Source organism: Narcine bancroftii, chromosome 7 (genome assembly GCF_036971445.1).
Source record: "Narcine bancroftii isolate sNarBan1 chromosome 7, sNarBan1.hap1, whole genome shotgun sequence".
Classification (NCBI taxonomy): domain Eukaryota; kingdom Metazoa; phylum Chordata; class Chondrichthyes; order Torpediniformes; family Narcinidae; genus Narcine; species Narcine bancroftii.
Genome location: NC_091475.1, coordinates 79447142 through 79465400, shown reverse-complemented (window position 1 = coordinate 79465400; position 18259 = coordinate 79447142). Strand labels below are relative to the sequence as shown.

At 34.9% G+C, this 18259-nt stretch overlaps 1 protein-coding gene across 6 annotated transcripts in view; it reads left to right on the top strand.

Moving 5' to 3' along the window:
- The window catches only part of LOC138739059 (Golgi pH regulator), a 111482-nt gene that overhangs the window by 55107 nt on the left and 38116 nt on the right, over positions 1-18259 (top strand). For 4 of the 6 annotated variants that reach the window (XM_069890471.1, XM_069890472.1, XM_069890473.1 and 1 more), the window contains one exon: positions 11636-11676. The exons of the other annotated variants lie outside the window; for them this stretch is intronic. In XM_069890471.1, coding sequence (XP_069746572.1) covers positions 11636-11676 — 41 coding nt within the window. The remainder of the gene's footprint in view (positions 1-11635; positions 11677-18259) is intronic. 6 annotated transcript variants of the gene reach the window in all.

Genomic DNA, 18259 nt, shown 5'->3' with positions numbered 1-18259 from the left:
CTCTTGGGTCTGATGGTCCAGTGAGCCCTTTCAATATGGAAGTTTTCTTGAATTTGTCTTCTCCCAGCACTCGTGGGATCCATATTTCGAAGAAGTTCTCCAGATCTCTTCTTTCAATTCCTTCTTTCAGTCCGATAATTCATACATTATTTCGTCTGCTAAAATCCTCCATGTGGTCAATCTTGTCCAGCAGACCTTGTCTGTCTGACTCCCATTGCTTCACATCTTTCTCAAAAGCTTTTAGCTTATCTTGTGTTTTTACCGAGTCTGCTTCTGCTTTGGTCATTCTTTCCATTAAATCTTCAACAATTTATTTAATTTCATTCATCCTTTCAGTCATGCCTCTCATTACATTTTCAATGCCAACAAATCGATTGCTCAAGTTTTCCATTTTCTCCAGGATAATATTTAGTTCTTGTCCTGACTCCCCAGCTCTGCTGGGGTCCGCCAGTCCCAAGGCCATTGTTGCGTTGCTCAATTTTTCCTCGATGTTCCTGGCTGAGTAGAAATTTCTTCATTTTTTTGTTCTCAGCTACCTTGGTTTCTTAGTAGTTGTTTTGTCCATTTTTTAGTGAAAAATTCTATATTTTAAAGTTTTAACCGACTTTTTGATACACCATGGAGAGCTCGATCAAAACACGTCTGCCTAAGTCCTTCACATGGCAACGCCCCCTTACTTGGGACACGCTTAAAGCTTGTGGACAAATTATTTCTTAAAAAAAAAGTTCCAAAAGAGAATATATTACAGAACTGGATGGTCTGGAGAAAGATATAACAAAACTGGAAAAAGAATATCAAAGAATGGGGTTGCAAAAAAAGTATAGACTATTGGAGATTTTAAAAAACGGAGATATAACACATTACAAATGTATAGAATGGAAAAAAAAACTATATTAAAAATGAAACAAAAATACTATGAATTAGGAGAATGGGCATGCAAAATCTTGCCATGTAAAAGTAGAGGAGTCGTCAAGGATGATAAATGCAATTCAGACAGAGGCTGATATTTTAACATAATCAAAAAGAAATAAATAATATTTTTAGACAATACTATATGAAATTATACAAATCAGAATTACTAGGAGACGAAAGTGAGATGGATGAATTTTTAGCTTCCAACACGTAGAGGATAGAGGACAAATCAATTTAGATGCCCCTTTCACAAGACAAGAAATTGAGAAGGCTTTGGGCACTTTACAAGCTAATAAGTCCCTGGGGGAGGATGGGTTCCAGCCTGAGTTCTGTAGACAATTTAAAGATTTGCTGAGGCCTCTTATGATGGATGTACTGGACCAGCCATTAGAGACACAGACTCTCCCAGGATCTTTTTCAACTGCTGTAATTACAGTGCTGCCATAGAGACCTATATTACTTTTGAATGCTGTCTAAGATATTGGCAAAGGTGCTAGCCAATAGATTGGGACAGTATCTGTCAAAATTAATACATGCAGATCAGGTGGGACTCTCTTCAAATTGTCTGGGCAGACTATTTAACATAATACATATGGAAAAAACAAAGCTGAATCCAAGTATAACAGTATCCATGGATGCAGAAAAGGCATTTGATCATTTACAATGGCCTTTCTTATTTAAAACACTGGAGAAATTGGGTATAGGTAGAATATTTATAAATTGGATTAAAGCTCTTTACCATAAACCACAAGCCAAAATTATAACTAATAGTCAGATGTCAGTGGTTTTTCCCTTGAGTAGATCGAGTAGACAGGGGTGTCCTCTTTCCCCAGTGCTTTTTATCCTAGAGATTATAAGAAAGGATCTGGATATAAAATTAGTCTATTTGCTGGTGATGTGCTATTAAACCTATCTGCTCTGGCTAAGTCCTTGATAAAATTATAAACAACATTAGAAAAATATGGAGGGGTGTGGCAAGATAGCGTAGAGTCTAGATGTGCAATCTTGACCTCTCTGGCCAGACTTTTAAATACCTGTTTTTAACTCTTTGTTTTCAAGTTTAAACATTTTAAATTTTAGTTTAACGTATTAAGGAATTATTATGGCCATTAATGGTAAAACGACTAAACCTCAAGTTCAGAAGAAGTTACATTTTCGAAGTGCTGAAGATTTGGGGCCTAGGCGACTTGATACAGCCCCAGGCTCAATCTCTTCATTATCTAAACCCCAAAGATTGCCTGTGGGGGCTGAAAAAAAACCTATTACTCACCAAATGAAGGATGTCGCTGGAATTACCCGTTCTCTGGAAGAAGGTGCCTGTTCCCAAGAAGTGGACCCCGATTTGGAAAGCCTTTCGATTTCAATGGAGGAAGCACACAGGAAGACGACTCCATTGATGGAAATGCATCAGGTAGCATTTCAATCTGAAGAAATTGTTTTTCTTCGTGAATTGTTGAAAAAACAACGAGATAAGGAGGGAGATCAGCAGCGACTCCCTGAGGAAGTCGGAGTGCCGTCACTGGGAGCCCAGACCCGCAGTAAAAAATTTTAAATGCCTTCTGTTGAGTTGCAGCAGGAGCTGCAGTTACCTTGTTCTGCCACTATGTCAGAGAGAGCAGAGCTGAGCTTTACTGAATCACAGCGTATGCAGTTAAATGAAGTTATTCAAGCTGTTATAAAACCTTTGTTGACATCTCAAATGAATGAAATGGATCAAATGAATGCTGGTATAAGTTCAGAATTAAATATGGTTAAGACACGTGTGGATGCATCTTATGAAGAATTTTAAAAATTTCAGACTCCTTTTTTGGACTGTAAACAACAAGTGACTTCTAACACAGAAAAAGTGTTGAAGGTGGAAAAATCAATCATAGAATTAGGAGAACGTGAGAAGGAGCTAGAAAGAAAAATAGATTACTTGGAGAATCAAAGCAGAAGGAATAATGTGAAAATTGTTGGTTTGCCAGAAGGTATAGAAGGACACCAGACTCTTTTGTGTAGTCTTCCAAAGGCGCTATTTGCCTTGGCAAGTCTGTTGTCTATCTCTTTGTCGATCCTTGCATCAGATGAAATGGTGCAGCCGAGGTAGGTAAACTGGTTGACCGTTTTGAGTTCAGTGTGCCCGATGGAGATGTGGGGTGGCTGGTGGTCATGGTGGGGAGCTGGCTGATGGAGGACCTCAGTTTTCTTCAGGCTGACTTCCAGGCCAAACATTTTGGCAGTTTCCGCAAAACAGGACGTCATGCACTGGAGAGCTGGCTCTGAATTGGCAACTAAAGCGGCATCGTCTGCAAAGAGTAGTTCACGGACAAGTTGCTCTTGTGTCTTGGTGTGAGCTTGCAGGCGCCTCAGATTGAAGAGACTGCCATCCGTGCGGTACCGGATGTAAACACCGTCTTCAATGTTGAGGTCTTTATTGGCTTGTTTCAGCATCATGCTGAAGAAGATAGTAAAGAGGGTTGGTGAGAGGACGCAGCCTTGCTTCACGCCGTTGTCAATGGAGAAGGGTTCGGAGAGCTAATTGCTGTATCTGACCCGACCGTGTTGGTTTTCGTGCAGTTGGATAATCATATTGAGGAACTTTGGGGGGCATTCGAGGCGCTCTAGTATTTGCCAAAGCCCTTTCCTGCTCACGGTGTCAAAGGCTTTGGTGAGGTCAATAAAGGTGATGTAGAGTCCTTTGTTTTTGTTCTCTGCACTTTTCTTGGAGCTGTCTGAGGGCAAAGACCATGTCAGTAGTTCCTCTGCACGAAAGCCACACTGTGATTCTGGGAGGAACCACCTGAAGAAAGACACAAAGATCAACATGTACAGAGCCGTTGTCATACCCACGCTCCTGTTCGGCTCCGAATCATGGGTCCTCTACCAGCATCACCTACGGCTCCTAGAACGCTTCCATTAGCACTGTCTCCGCTCCATCCTCATCATTCACTGGAATGACTTAATCACCAACATCGAAGTACTCAAGCTGGCAGAGTCCGCAAGCATCGAATCCATGCTGCTGAAGACCCAACTGCGCTGGGTGGGTCACGTCTCCAGAATGGAGGACCATCGCCTTCCCAAGATCGTGTACTATGGTGAGCTCTCCACTGGCCACCGAGACAGAAGTGCACCAAAGAAGAGGTACAAGGACTGCTTAAAGAAATCTCTTGGTGCCTGCCATATTGACCATCGCCAGTGGGCTGATACCGCCTCCAACTGTGCATCTTGGCGCCTCACTGTTCGGCGGGCAGCAACCTCCTTTGAAGAAGACCGCAGAGCCCACCTCACTGACAAAAGACAAAGGAGGAAAAACCCAACACCCAACCCCAACCAACCAATTTTCCCTTGTAACCGCTGCAACCGTGCCTGCCTGTCCTGCATCGGACTTGTCAGTCACCAACGAGCCTGCAGCAGACGTGGACATACCCCTCCATAAATCTTCGTCCGCGAAGCCAAGCCAAAGAAGAAAATAGAAGGACAAGATCCTCTTCGTTTCTTTAAAGACTAGATTCCGCAAATATTAGGGCAAGAATTTTTCTCTGGGGGATTGGTACTGGAAAGAACCCATAGAGCTTTAAGAAGAACACCCTCAGCTGGTCAACCACCAAGACCAGTAATAATTCAGTGTTTGAGTTATTTGGACAGAGAAGCAATACTTCGACTTGCAGTACAAAATACGAGACAACGACAAACCCCATTATTGATTCAGAATAGCCGAGTCTTTTTTTATCCTGATTTGAGTCAAGAGGTCATTCAACGTTGACGTCGATTCAATCCAGTTCAAGAAGTTTTGTGGCGTAAAGGTTATAAGTCTACTTTTCGTTACCCTGCACTGTTGAAGGTGTTTTATGGAGACTATCAATTTTGGTTTTTTGAAACTGATCATGAAGCAATGATTTTTGCTGATTCATTGCCAGATATAAGAGGACAAAGATGTAGTCCACCATTATCTCTTAAAGAAAAATCTGGTTGGTCTGGAAACGGAAGAAATGGCAGAAATGGGAAAAATGGGAATGGAAGGAGTCTACCACCTTCTGAAATGGGATTTTCGAGATTGGAATCTTCTGGATGAAAAGAAGAATTTTCTTATTCTATTTTTTCTTTTGTTATTATGATATTTTGATGTTATTGACTGTTTGGCTGGAGAGGGAGAGATGTGCACTAAATTCTTTACTAGTCATCAGTCACTGGTGGGTGACCCACAACCAATTTTTGTTTAGGAGATTACTACCTTTTGGTAGTTTTTTTTGGGGTGGGGATTTTTTTCTTCTTATTTATTTAATTATTTGTTTATTAGTTTTTAATTTGTGATTTTTTTCTATTGGAGGCCCCATATACGTTGATTTGAGTTTTTATATAAAGATATTATTGGTATGTAGTAACAATAGTAGATATGTCAAAGTTGAGGTTTGCTACTTTTAATGTTCGAGGATTAAATAGTACGATTAAGCGTAAGCGAGTCTTGGCTTATATTAAGAAAATGAAAATTTATTTTGCCTTTTTACAAGAAACACATTTGAATGTGAAGGAAATCGTGAAATTAAAAAGGGACTGGCTAGGGCATGTATATTCTTCTTCATTTAATTCTAGAGCTAAAGGTGTAGCAATTTTGATACATAAAAATGTATCTTCTGAATTACAATCAATGGGGAAAAGGCAGGATGTATTCTTAAATTGAATTGTAAGAATTTTAGTGAATTTTGGACTTTACTTAATATCTATGCCCCAAATGCAGATGATGAAATATTTATTTCAGATGCATTTTTATGTTTTGGTCAGGCTAATGATAATATTTTAGTTGGTGGTGATATTAATTGTGTTTTGGAACCTTCATTAGATAAATCGCTGAAGAAAGTTAAAAAATCCAAGATGGCAATTCAGGTCCAAATGTTGATGAAAGATCTTAATTTAGTAGATATTTGGAGACGTCTTAATCCGACAGAGAAAGATTTTTCCTTTTATTCATCTCGACATGAATCATTTTCAAGGATTGACTTCTTTTTAGTATCGGCACATTTACAAGGGAAAATACAACAAGCGGAATATAAAAGTAGGGTGATTTCAGATCATTCTCTGTTATATTTTATATATGAAACTTCTGAGAAAATTCAAATAGCTTATCATTGGAGATTTAATACAATGTTGTTAAAAAATATGGAATTGATTGATTTTTTGAAAAAACAAATTAATTTTTTTTAATGAAAATTCTAATTCTGTTCAAAGTAAGTTTGTATTATGGGATGCTATGAAAGCCTATTTGAGAGGATAAATAATTAGTTATATTTCTAAAATAAAAAATAATCGATTAAATCAGAGTCTTGAATTAGAGAAACATATCGATGAGTTCGAAAAGGAATTTCAGAAAGATGCTACAGAAGATCAGAAAATAGAATTATCTAGGCTGAAATTGAAATATAATACTGGCAATCATCAATTTGAATGTGTGATTAATAGGACTAAACAACGGTATTACGAATGGGGAGAGAAAGCACATAAGGTATTGACATGGTAATTAAAGAAAGAACAGATATCGAGGACTATTAATGCTGTTAGATGGAATTCTCTTTTTACTTATAAACCTCGTAAGATTAATGATGAATTTTATTCATTTTATAAAAAGTTATATACATCTGAAGGAAAACAGGAAACTGGATCGATTGATCTTTTTTTATCACAGTTGAATTTACCAATATTAGAGGATGGAGATATACAGGAGTTAGAAGAACCATTTACTGATTTGGAAATTAAAATGGCTATGCTAGAAATGCCGAATGGTAAATCGCCTGGTGATGATGGATTTTCGGTTGAATTTTATAAAATTTTTAATGATGATTTATATACAGTGTTTGGGGATGTATTATGTCAAGTTGGAGAACATTATGAATTACCTGAGTCTTGTTCTAGTGCTTTAATTACAGTAATTCCTAAAATAGATAGAAATCCTTTGAAAGTATCTTCATATAGACCAATTTCGTTGTTAAATGTAGATTATAAAATAATAGCTAAAATATTAGCGAATAAATTGGCTAAATTTTTACCAAAGTTGATTCATATTGATCAAACAGGTTTTATAAAGAATAGATATGTTTCAGATAACATTTTGCGCGTGATTAATTTGATTAATAAATTTCGACAATCTTTAGATCACCCGATGGTGATATCCTTTGATGCAGAAAAAGCATTTGATAGAGTTGAATGGAATTTTTTGTTTAAAGTTTTGGAGAAATTTAAGTTTGGTCCTTCTTTTATTGGTTGCATTATGGCTCTATATAGTAAACCGGTAGCTAGCGTATGGACGAATGGTTTGATTTCGGAATCTTTTAAGTTAACTCGATCAACTCGTCAAGGTTGCCTTTATCACCAGCTTTGTTTGCGTTAGTGATTGAACCTTTAGCACAGTTGATAAGACAAAATACACAGATACAAGGTATGAAAGTTTTAGATGAGGAGTATAAAATTAATTTATTTGCTGATGATGTATTGGTGTATTTAATAAACCCAGTTCAGTCACTTTTGCATTTGAAGGAATGTTTAATACAATATGGATGTCTTTCTGGATATAAAGTTAATTGGGGAAAAAAGTGAAGTATTACCGGTAAGTGAAGGAGATTATTCAGTTTATAAGAATATTATTAATTTGAAGTGGACTGATCAGATTAAATATCTGGGTATAATTTTGAATGTTAATTATCAATCTTTATATAAATTAAATTATGCTCCATTAATGAAAAAAATTAAAACTGATTTGATTAAATGGAAAGATTTACCTATTAATTTAATGGGAAGGATAAATACAATTAAGATGAATATTTTTCTGCGTATGCAATATTTGTTTCAATCTATTTCGTATTTACTTGATAAATTTTTTTTTCAAGATTTGAATAAAATGGTTGGAGTTTTTATGGAGGGGTAAATTTTTGAGAGTATCTTTGAATAATTTAACTTGGAAATATGAGTTAGGGGGACTACGTTTACCACATTTTCAAAATTATTATGAAGCAGCCTAACTTATTTATTAGTTCATTGATGGATTTGGTACGGCCTCTTAGTTGGGCTAAAATTGAGATGGCAAGTATTTCTGAATTTGAAATACATCAATTTTTGTTTAGGTGGAATATAAATTTGTTACAACAATATAATGTGCCTATACTAAAACATTTCATGGAGTTATGGATAAAGAAAAATAAAATGATAGGCTCTAGGGGTAAATTATTGGCTTTGACTCCGTTGTATAATAATCAACTTATTTCTTTTTCATTACATAATCAAAGTTTGTTGCATTGGAGATTTAAAGGTGTGAAAAATTTGGGAGATTGTTTTAAAGAGGGTAAGTTTTTATCTTTTAATCAGATGAGGGAAGATAAGAACTCTATTTCTTTATTATCAAATTTGATCTTTGGTAAAATGTATGATTGGTAGAGATATGACTTTACCTAAAATTACTAAATTTGAGACTTTTCTTATGAAGGTACCAGAGAAGGGTTATATTTCATCTATGTATCAAATATTACAGGATGGTATGGATAAAAAGAGTTGGGATAGATTTAAAATTAAATGGGAAGCGGATATTGGTTTTATTTTTTCTGAAGATGATTGGTTAGATATCTGTTATGATAGTGTAACTAGATTGATAAATGCATGTTATGCAATGATTAATTACAATTTTTTACATCAATTATATTTGATACCTGAAAAATTAAAAAAATATGGTTTTAATGAATCAGATTTGTGTTTTAGATGTGGTGACATGGTTGGAATTGCTGTTTGGTTATATATACATATACAATCTATTTGGAAAAAAATTCAATCGTTTTTAGAATATCTGTGTAAGATTGAAATAGTTTTAGATCCAACAGTATTTTTATTGGGTAGTTTGCAACCTCTGAAAGGTTTGGGATTAGATAAATTCCAGCTTGCTTTTGTAAATTTAGCTTTATCCGTAGCGAAAAATATATTGCTAGTTCGTGGAAAGGTACAAATATGATTGATATTAATAGATGACATAATTAGATGAAATATTGTTTAATAATGGAAAAAATTATGTATGTTTTGCATGATAATTATAATTTTTTTATTAATAAGTGGCTGTTATACTTGGAATATTTACATTTCAATTTATATTGATTAGATTTTAATATGTATATTTAACTTTTTCTTTAATATTCTTTTTTCTTTTTTTATGGCTCTCTTTAAGAGAGTTGGCTGAAGGGGGAAGGGGGTTCTTTTCTTTTTTTTTCTATATATATTATATATATATGAAAAAACATTCATGTTCATGTTTAATTGCTGCATATGTCATATATTATTTGTTTTTTTAATGAATAAATAAAGTTTAAAAAAACTAGAAAAATATGGAAGAGTTTTGGGCTACAAAATAAATATGGATGATTGAGATAATGTCATTGAAGAATTTTGACTATGAAAGATATCAAAAAGGTCACAGATTTAAATGGAAGACAGATGGAATGAAATATTTAGGAATAATGACAGATAATAACTTACAGAATTTACACAAATTAAATTACACTCCTCTTATAGAAAAATTAGAGAAAGATCTACTGAAATGAAAAGACCTGCCAATTACTCTAGTGTGAAGAGTAAATTGTATTAAAATGAATGTGATGCCAAGATTGCAATATCTTTTACAGTCGCTGCCTATTGCACTACCAAAAAAAATATATTTAAATTATTAAATAATTATATAAGGCAATTCCTATGGAATAATAAGGTGCCTAAAATGTCACTGGAAAAACTAACATGGGACTATAAACTGGGAGCACTTAGACTTCTGGATTTTAGGAAGTATTATTGATCAGCACAAACTACATTTCTTTCATTCTTCTTTGAAGAAGATACTGTAGTTCCCCCATCTTGGATCCGAATGCGATTGTATTCAATAAGATAGGGGACAGCAAAAGACTTTATTTATAAGTGGAGTGTTAAGTTAGTAACAAAAAAGATGGACAATCTTATATTAATACACATAATTAGAATATGGCAAGAAATCAATGAGTATATTGGGGGAAAAAAAAAGCATGGATATCACTAAGAGCACCATTAGGTAAAAATGTGTTGCTGCCCTTGAACCTGAGCAACAGAATACTAAACTCCTGGTTTTGATATATTGATAATTACTATGCAGAGGGACTTCTTATGTCTTTTGAACAACTAAGTCATAAATATGGAGTAGCTAATGGGACTTTCTTCCATTTTCTACAGCAAAGATAGTTCCTGAGAGAAAGATGAGGGCCAACTTTGGTCCCACCTGAAAATAGTGAAATGGAATTAATAATCTGGCTGGGGAATACACCTAAATTCTTAACAAAAAAGTGTCATGCTCTCCAGAGTGAAAGTGCAAAACCAGGTTTACAGAGATCAAGAGAGAGATGGGAGTTGAACAAGATGTTGCAACATCAGAAAGATGCTGGTCTGGTGTTTGGATAATATGACATCAATTATAAATGCAAGATATGGATTAGTGTAATACAATTTCCTCCACCAACTATATCTTACACCACAGAACTTGCATCAATCAAAATCTGAAATATCAGAGATGTGTTTTAGATGTGGGATTGAAAGAGGAACATTTTTACATGCTATGTGGTTGTGTATGAAGGTGAGACCTTTTTGGCAGGATATTGTTGAAACATTAACAAGAATAACAGGGTGGCTTTCGTGGACAACCCAGAGCTTTATCATTTAGGTAACTTTATTGAAATAAGCAATAAATTAACTAAATTCCAAATTTAATTTGTTAAAATAGCCTTAGCAGTGACTAAGAAATGCATTGCGATTACTTGGAAATCTGACTCCCCTTTACATATAGGACAATGGATTGCAGAGATGAATAGCTGCATACCTATGGGAAAAATTACTGGTACATATAATTTAATTGTTACATATAATTTAATTCTTACCTGTTAAAATATGGCAGCCATATTTGGATCATAAGGGGCCCAATTATAACTACAATAATAAAAAGGGCAATAATAGATGCTGCTCTATTATAAATACATGTGACTTCCCTATATAGATTTTTAAGGTCAATATAAATGTGAGCTGACACTGTGTGGATTTATATTATGAAAGGAGGAGGGGAGAGGGGTTGTTTTGTTTTTTGTAAGAAGAAAAGTTTATACACACGCACTTTTATATTGAAGAGTTTATTATGTATATTTATGAAAAAAAACTAAAATATTTAAAAATATACATAATATTGTTATAGGATAGTATAGTTTTTGACGGATGTGGTTTAACTGCATTGCAACTAGAGTTGCAATAAAAGAAGCTTTTATTCACCTTTTCTTATGCATCTTGTGGTTTGCAGGAAGTCTTCATTCTGATATCATTGTGGTTTTAATCTGCTTGCTATGTGATAGTGTAGGTCTGTGACCTACATTATTAGTTTGTATTGTTTAGTGCCACTATGGACAGATGCAGTAACATTGTAAGCCTTAAATCTCCCCATGACCTTCTGTGCAGTAAAGGAAACAACAGTTTATCTTGTTCCATGTGAAATTTGAAAAGGAATGATGGTAAAATGTATTCTTTTTTTTTAAACAAGTCAGAACAAACAAAGAACATAATGTCCCTGACACCTATGATACTGGGTAAAATAAGAGTTTTGCTTTAGAAGGACCTTGCCTTTGTAAGAGATTCCTTTGCAATACTATATAGCTAGCAGAAGGATAAAAGTATTTGTCAGTGCAATGCAAGACTTTATTTGTTTCTCTCTGTCTAGCCATTGGGGGTTTTCAGCCTGAGAAGGTCAAGGTATAATAGGTAAGTGTAGCTAAAAATATTATTAACACATCTGTCAAAGAAAGCAGATAGAAGAACACAAGACAATCTAAAATAATTGTAAAACTATAATCTGGCTCAGTTTTTTGGAATATTTTATCTGGATAATTTGTTGAAAATCAGTGGCACATGACATCAGTGGTCCTTTTAAGTATGTACGTGAATTCCAAACTATTGATTCATTTTTAATTTAAAAGGTGGAGTTTCTCAAAAGTATTTTTTAAATTTAGCAGGTAGGCGTCAGTCTTGGTGACACTTTCACTTCTGACTCAGATGTTGCTGGCTTCAAATCCTGCCCCAGAGATTTGAGAACAAAAGTTAAGACAGATGCTCCAGTGCATGAATGAGAGAGCATTGTGCTGTTGTATGCTATGTCTTTATTTTAAATTGTGGATCTGCAGGCTCTTTCACATGAGGAATATATGATGTCACTTTCTCAGGGGCGTGTAACACCACTGTTTGTGCACAAGTTGGCTGCTGACCACATTTTGACATTTCCTTCATTAACTGTAACATGTTTCTAAGGCATGTGATTGAATAATTTGAAGTTAGCAGATGTGCATTTTTTTTAAACAGTCTAATTGTCAGGAAATTCTTTACACAAACATTTCTACCTCTAACCCTCCCCCCCCCCCCCACCCACCCACCACTCCCACAACCTTGCTCCCCACTGATATGCTGTGATTCACTCACTCCACCATGGGAAGAAGAGGAGGCTTCTTGGTCCTGCATAATCGTTCTTTTGATTAATCTCTGCTGCACGTCAGGCCATATATGGAGCACGTTGAAGGTGCATGATTGATTCTTTTAAAAGCCCTTGTAAATTTCTTTTCTTTAGTATGCTCTATTAAGGTGTCAAAATGATGCATTCATTCATTTGTGATGAAGTTGATTGAAGGATTTTTAAATTAATAGGCCTGTAAATAATCTTTATGTAGTTAGAACTACAGCATCTTTGGCACCTTTTATGGACAAGAAAATCCAGAGACTTCAGGTAGTTGACACCAAGCCAAAGAAATAAATATTAGGGCAAGTGAATGAAAGGTGGTCAGATTATTTTTTAGAATTGGTGTAGAGTTAAAGAAATAGTTTGTACTCTTTTGCATTTTTCACTGCAACAGGGCATCTCAAAGCATATCAACCCCTCAAAATCCTCGTGAGATTATAGGAAGCTCAGTAGTGCACAGAAAGATTGTGCAGTCAGCACTGTGAGAATGACAGATAATATTTGTTGATGCTTGCTTTGTGTTCAAACCTACCTGCACCTTCTTCACATAACTTCATGCAGCAAGACCGATAATATTCAGGCATAGGATAGTAACTGGTAAATAATATTCATGCCACAGTGACATCGTCATCTTCAGCAAACACCCAGAATCTAACCAGATGCCCTCAACATTCAATGGCATTTATGATCACATTTCCCACCTTCCCATTCCAACGATCACACTAATCAGGAACTCAACTGGAACAGCCATATAAACACATTTATTATTAATGCTTGGTGTTTCATGAGCACTTTAATGGTTCGTTCGATCAGGTACCTTGCCGCTTGGCATGGGCAATCATGCCTCTCCATCCATCACAGTCTCTGACCCTCCGAATTGTGGTTGTTGCTTCCCCCTGTTTCTAACCATTTTGTTAATCCATCTATCATTTTCATTCTCTGTCTACCTCTGCTTCTTTTTCCTTCCAGGTTCCAGTTGTAACTAAATGTTCTAATTTATCTCTTCGCATGATGTGTCCAAAGAATTTTGATTGGTGTTTTCTGATTCTTTTAAATAATGTACTTTTTGTTTTTGTTCCTTATAGAACTTCTTCGTTTGTTGTCCGATCTGTATATGATATACATAGCGTTCTTCTGAGAAAGCACATCTCTGCTATATTGTTTATTTTTTCCATTTTATCTGTGATGGCCCATGAATCACAGCCATACAGCAATATAGGAAGAAGATAGCAGCTGAGAGTTCTAATGTCAATTGCTATTTCCTTGTTCATTTCTTGCTATCGCTATTTTTGCTTTTTTTTAAAACTTTATTTAAAATTTTATGACATGAATAAAATAAAAATTACATTTAAAGAAATAATAAAAAATAAGATAATAAAAATTAGAATACTACATCATTAAACTACACAAATTAACCCCCCAATAATTATAACACAACATTAATCATCTAATTTAAAATTAATCCAACCCTCCCCCCAAAATAAAGAGTGAAGAATTAATTAACAATGTTGTAAATAAAATAGAAAAAACCCCACTTACGAAAAAAAGGATAAAACTTAACAACAAAAAAAATTACTAACAACAAAAAAAATATCAATACTAAAATAATACCCTTAAACATATATTTAAATCAAACATAATTCATGTATTTAACAAATGAAATCCACTTTAAAACTAAATTCAAATATTAAAATCATATATCAACCACATATCTGTTATACAAAAAATCATAATTAATAATACATAAATACAGAATTTCCATTAGTGCCAAGTTTCCTTTATAATTCATCGAGACAACAAAAACATCCCTTAGAAAAACAATCAGATAAACTTTTTATTCCCTTCCCCTCCCCTTATATAAAAAAAGAAAAAAAAGTTCAAACTTTTATAAAATTCTCCATATTCTTCATTTATAACATCTTCAAAATTCTCTATCAAAATTAACTTAATTTTATTAAACTCTTCTCCCTCAATGTATTTGTACTTAATTTTCTTCTTCTTCTTATCACCTTTCCCCTCATCTTCCTCTTCATCTAATTCAACATCCTCAATTTTTGACTTATTATCTTCTGTGACATCATCCTCTTAAAAAAGAAAGAAAAAAAACCCCAAAAAAAAAGAAAAAGGAGAGAAAAAAACCTCCTAATTCCCTCTCAATTACAATCAAAACAAAAAGAGTTTAAAAAAAAATTATTATTTATTTTTTAAAAATTAAAAAAACCTTCACTTCTTAAGCCAAAAATTAAAAAGAAAAAAAAAACAGGTCGGAGGTCACAACTACCTCCTCCTGTTTAATCCGCCCAAAGCGGTAACTCCCCCAAAATATTGGGTGTGAGATAACTCACAGGTAGCTGATGACTTCTGGAAACTAGTGCCCACCCAGTTCCCTCTCCCAACTCCCATTTCATTAAACTATCATCATTATTTAAACTATTTAAACTCTTTTAAAAAAAGATAAAAGATTTATTTTTTTAAATCAACGTTACCACTTCAATCACCATTGCTTCCATTTCTTTTAAAAATCTGGATACCACCTTACATCTCTACTCTCTTTGGAGACCTTGAAGGACTACATCGTTCCTGAAACTGCATGATTGGTAGAGACTAAGCAAAGTCCATAACCTCTTTAGGATTGTCAAAGAATTTTGGCTAATTTCCATCCTAAAAAATCTTCAGTACCGCAGAATACCTGAATGTTGCCCTATGTCTTTTTTTTCACAACCGTTCTTTCACAGAATTAAATTCGCGTCGTAATAGCATAGTATTAAATCTCCATCTTGAAGCTTTCTGAACATCTTGTGAACTCAAATATTCTAATAATAATAATGAATGATCCGAAACCAATCTAGCCTTATACTCCACAGATGTAACCCTATCCTGCAAATGTGCTGATATTAAAAAATAATCAATTCTAGAAAAAGAATTATGTCGCGAGGAATAAAAAGAAAAATCTTTCTCTATAGGATTAACTCTTCGCCAAATATCAATTAAATTCAAATCTGCCATCATATTAATCACTTGGATTGCCATCTTAGACTTCTTAATTACTCTTGAGTACTTATCCAATAAAGGCTCCAACACCACATTCAAATCTCCCCCAACATCACATTAGAGTTCGATTGTCCAAGTAATAAAGACATATCCACAACAAAAGCTGTATCCTCAACATTAGGAGCATAAACATCAAGCAAAGTCCATGCCTCATTAAAGATTGTACAATTTAATTTTAATAATCTTCCACCATTTTTCTCTTCACTCTGTAACTAAAATGGTAGATTCTTATGTACCAAAATTGCCACACCTTTTGCCTTAGAATTAAACGAAGAATAAAAAACGTGCCCAACCCATTCACGTTTGAGTTTCAAATGTTCCTTATCTATTAAATGAGTTTCCTTTGCCATTGCGACCACCGTTTCTTCCATTTCTTCCAGAAATCAAATTCCCTTCTTGCAGCTCTGCCCTCTTTGGAGACCGTGGAGGACTACGTCGTTCCTGGAATTGCGTAATTGGTAAAGACTGAGCAAAATCCATAGCTTCTTTAGGATTATCAAAGAACTTTGGTTGATATCCATCCTGAAAAATCTTCAGTACCGCAGGGTATCTAAATGTTGCCTTATATCCTTTTTTCCACAATAATTCTTTCACAGAATTAAATTCACGTCGTTGAAACATAATTTCCTGACTCAAATCCGGATAGAAGAAAACACGATTACTCTGAACCATCAAAGGAGATTTGTTTTGCTGTGCATTTCTAATAGCCATATGTAAAATAGTCTCTCTATCACAATAATTTAAACAGCGAACCAGAACAGGTCTTGGATTCTGTCCTGAAAAAGGTCTCCTTCTTAAAGCTCTATGAGCCCGTTCCAATATTAAACCTTCAGAAAACTTATCTTGTCCCAACACTTGTGGAATCCATTCAGTGAAAAATTTTCTTGGATCTGGCCCTTCTATGCCTTCTGGCAAGCCGACAATTTTCACATTATTCCGTCTGGATTGGTTCTCCAAATAATCAACCTTTTTTGCTAAATTTTTATTCTGAATCTGTAACGTTTCAATTGTTTTATTCACATCTTGCAATTGATCTTGTACATTGGATAATCCTTGATCACACATCTCAATAGTTTCAACTTTAAAAGCTCCATAATCAGCCATCTGTTGAGTATTGACATTCACCAATGCATTAATCTTAGAAGTAAGATTATTCATAGAATCACCTAAATGCATCATTGAAGAAAATATCTTATGTTCAAGACTCTTGAAAAGTATATCAACATCAGTAGATCCAGACATGGTGGGATTCTGCTGTTCTTGTGGAATCAGAGGACCTTCTATCCCTTCTTTTAATTTAGTAGCTTTTCTTGCAGTTTGACTCCGTGTAAGAGCCCCTGCCACAGACCCCCCAGAAGTATCAGGAGGCTGATGATCAGGGTTATCTTTGATCCAAACCTCCTTTAAAAGCTTCGTTACATCAGTATCTGGAAGAGCTGATATAAATGGTGGTATAGCAGTCAAATAACAACTCTAACTCTCCAACTGGTGGCGCCCCAGCTAATTCAGCAGTCAAAGTCTCAGTAGACGTTGTTTGAAATACTGGCATCCGGCCAGCCCTTTGTTCTAAAGGCAGCTGAAAGCGACCTTCAGAAAGACTTACGGAATCAGAACGGAGCTCCAAGGCCGAATTCTTCGCTTGTTTTCCTGGATCCATTTCACGCTGAGTCGTGGCTTTTTGTAAACAAGCAGGCTCAGATAATTTCGGAAAATATAATTTTTTAACAATCTGTTAATGTTTCCTTTTACTTTTTTTTAACAAATGTACCATTAGGTATTAATTCAACATCTCATACTATTTATAAACTTTTTAAAAAAGTTTTAACGGGCACTTAAAGTCAAAACAATAAGTTAGAGTCAGGAGAGGACTGGAAGGCACGTCTGTTCCTTACGCCATCTTGCCACGCCCCCCGCTATTCTTGCTTTTATGTCTATTTCACATTTGCCATCAGATGTTACCCAAGATCCAAGGTACTTGAAGAAGTTTTGAACTTGCTTCAAGATTTCATTTCCTAAATCGAACCTACAATTTGGAATATCAGGTTTCTTTGATATTACCATTACATTAATTTTCTTTTTGTTTAAAATTAGGCCAAGTCTTTCGCTCTCTGTGTTGATGGTAGATACTAATTTCTGTAAATTTACTTCACTGTTTGCTATCAGTACTCTATCACCTGCATAGCAGAGGTTCTTGATATTATGTCTACCTATACTTATTCCAGGTAGGTCTTGTATGGTTCTCATGATGTTTTCACTCTACAGGGAGAACTAGGTCTGGTGATAGAACACCACCCTGTCTGGCTCTTCGCTTTATTGGCTGATATTCACCAATCTCATTGTTTATCCGTGTGGCTGCACTTTGTTGCCAGTTTAATTATCCTGATTATTCTTAGATCTTTTCCATCAATATTAATATCTTTTTTTTTTTTTTTTTTTTTTTTTTTTTTTAAATTTTTTATTTTTCACACCATAAATCACAATACCCATGATATACACTTTTTCTTTTCCACACATTTACAGTGACTTTTTCTCCCTCCCCCCTCCCTCCTCCCAAGCCACCCCCCCATCCCTCCCCCCTCTCATCCATTTTAGTTATACAATCTAGGTTGCATTAATTCAGTTAGACAATGTTGTCATTCAACAAAAATACACCAGAAATTCTACTGAGTCCATTTTTTTCTTCTCTTCTCCTTCCATCAACTTAGGTAATGTTTGTTCCCGGTAGGTTTTCGCTATTGTATTTAATGTAAGGCTCCCAAACTTGTTCGAATATTTCAATATTATTTC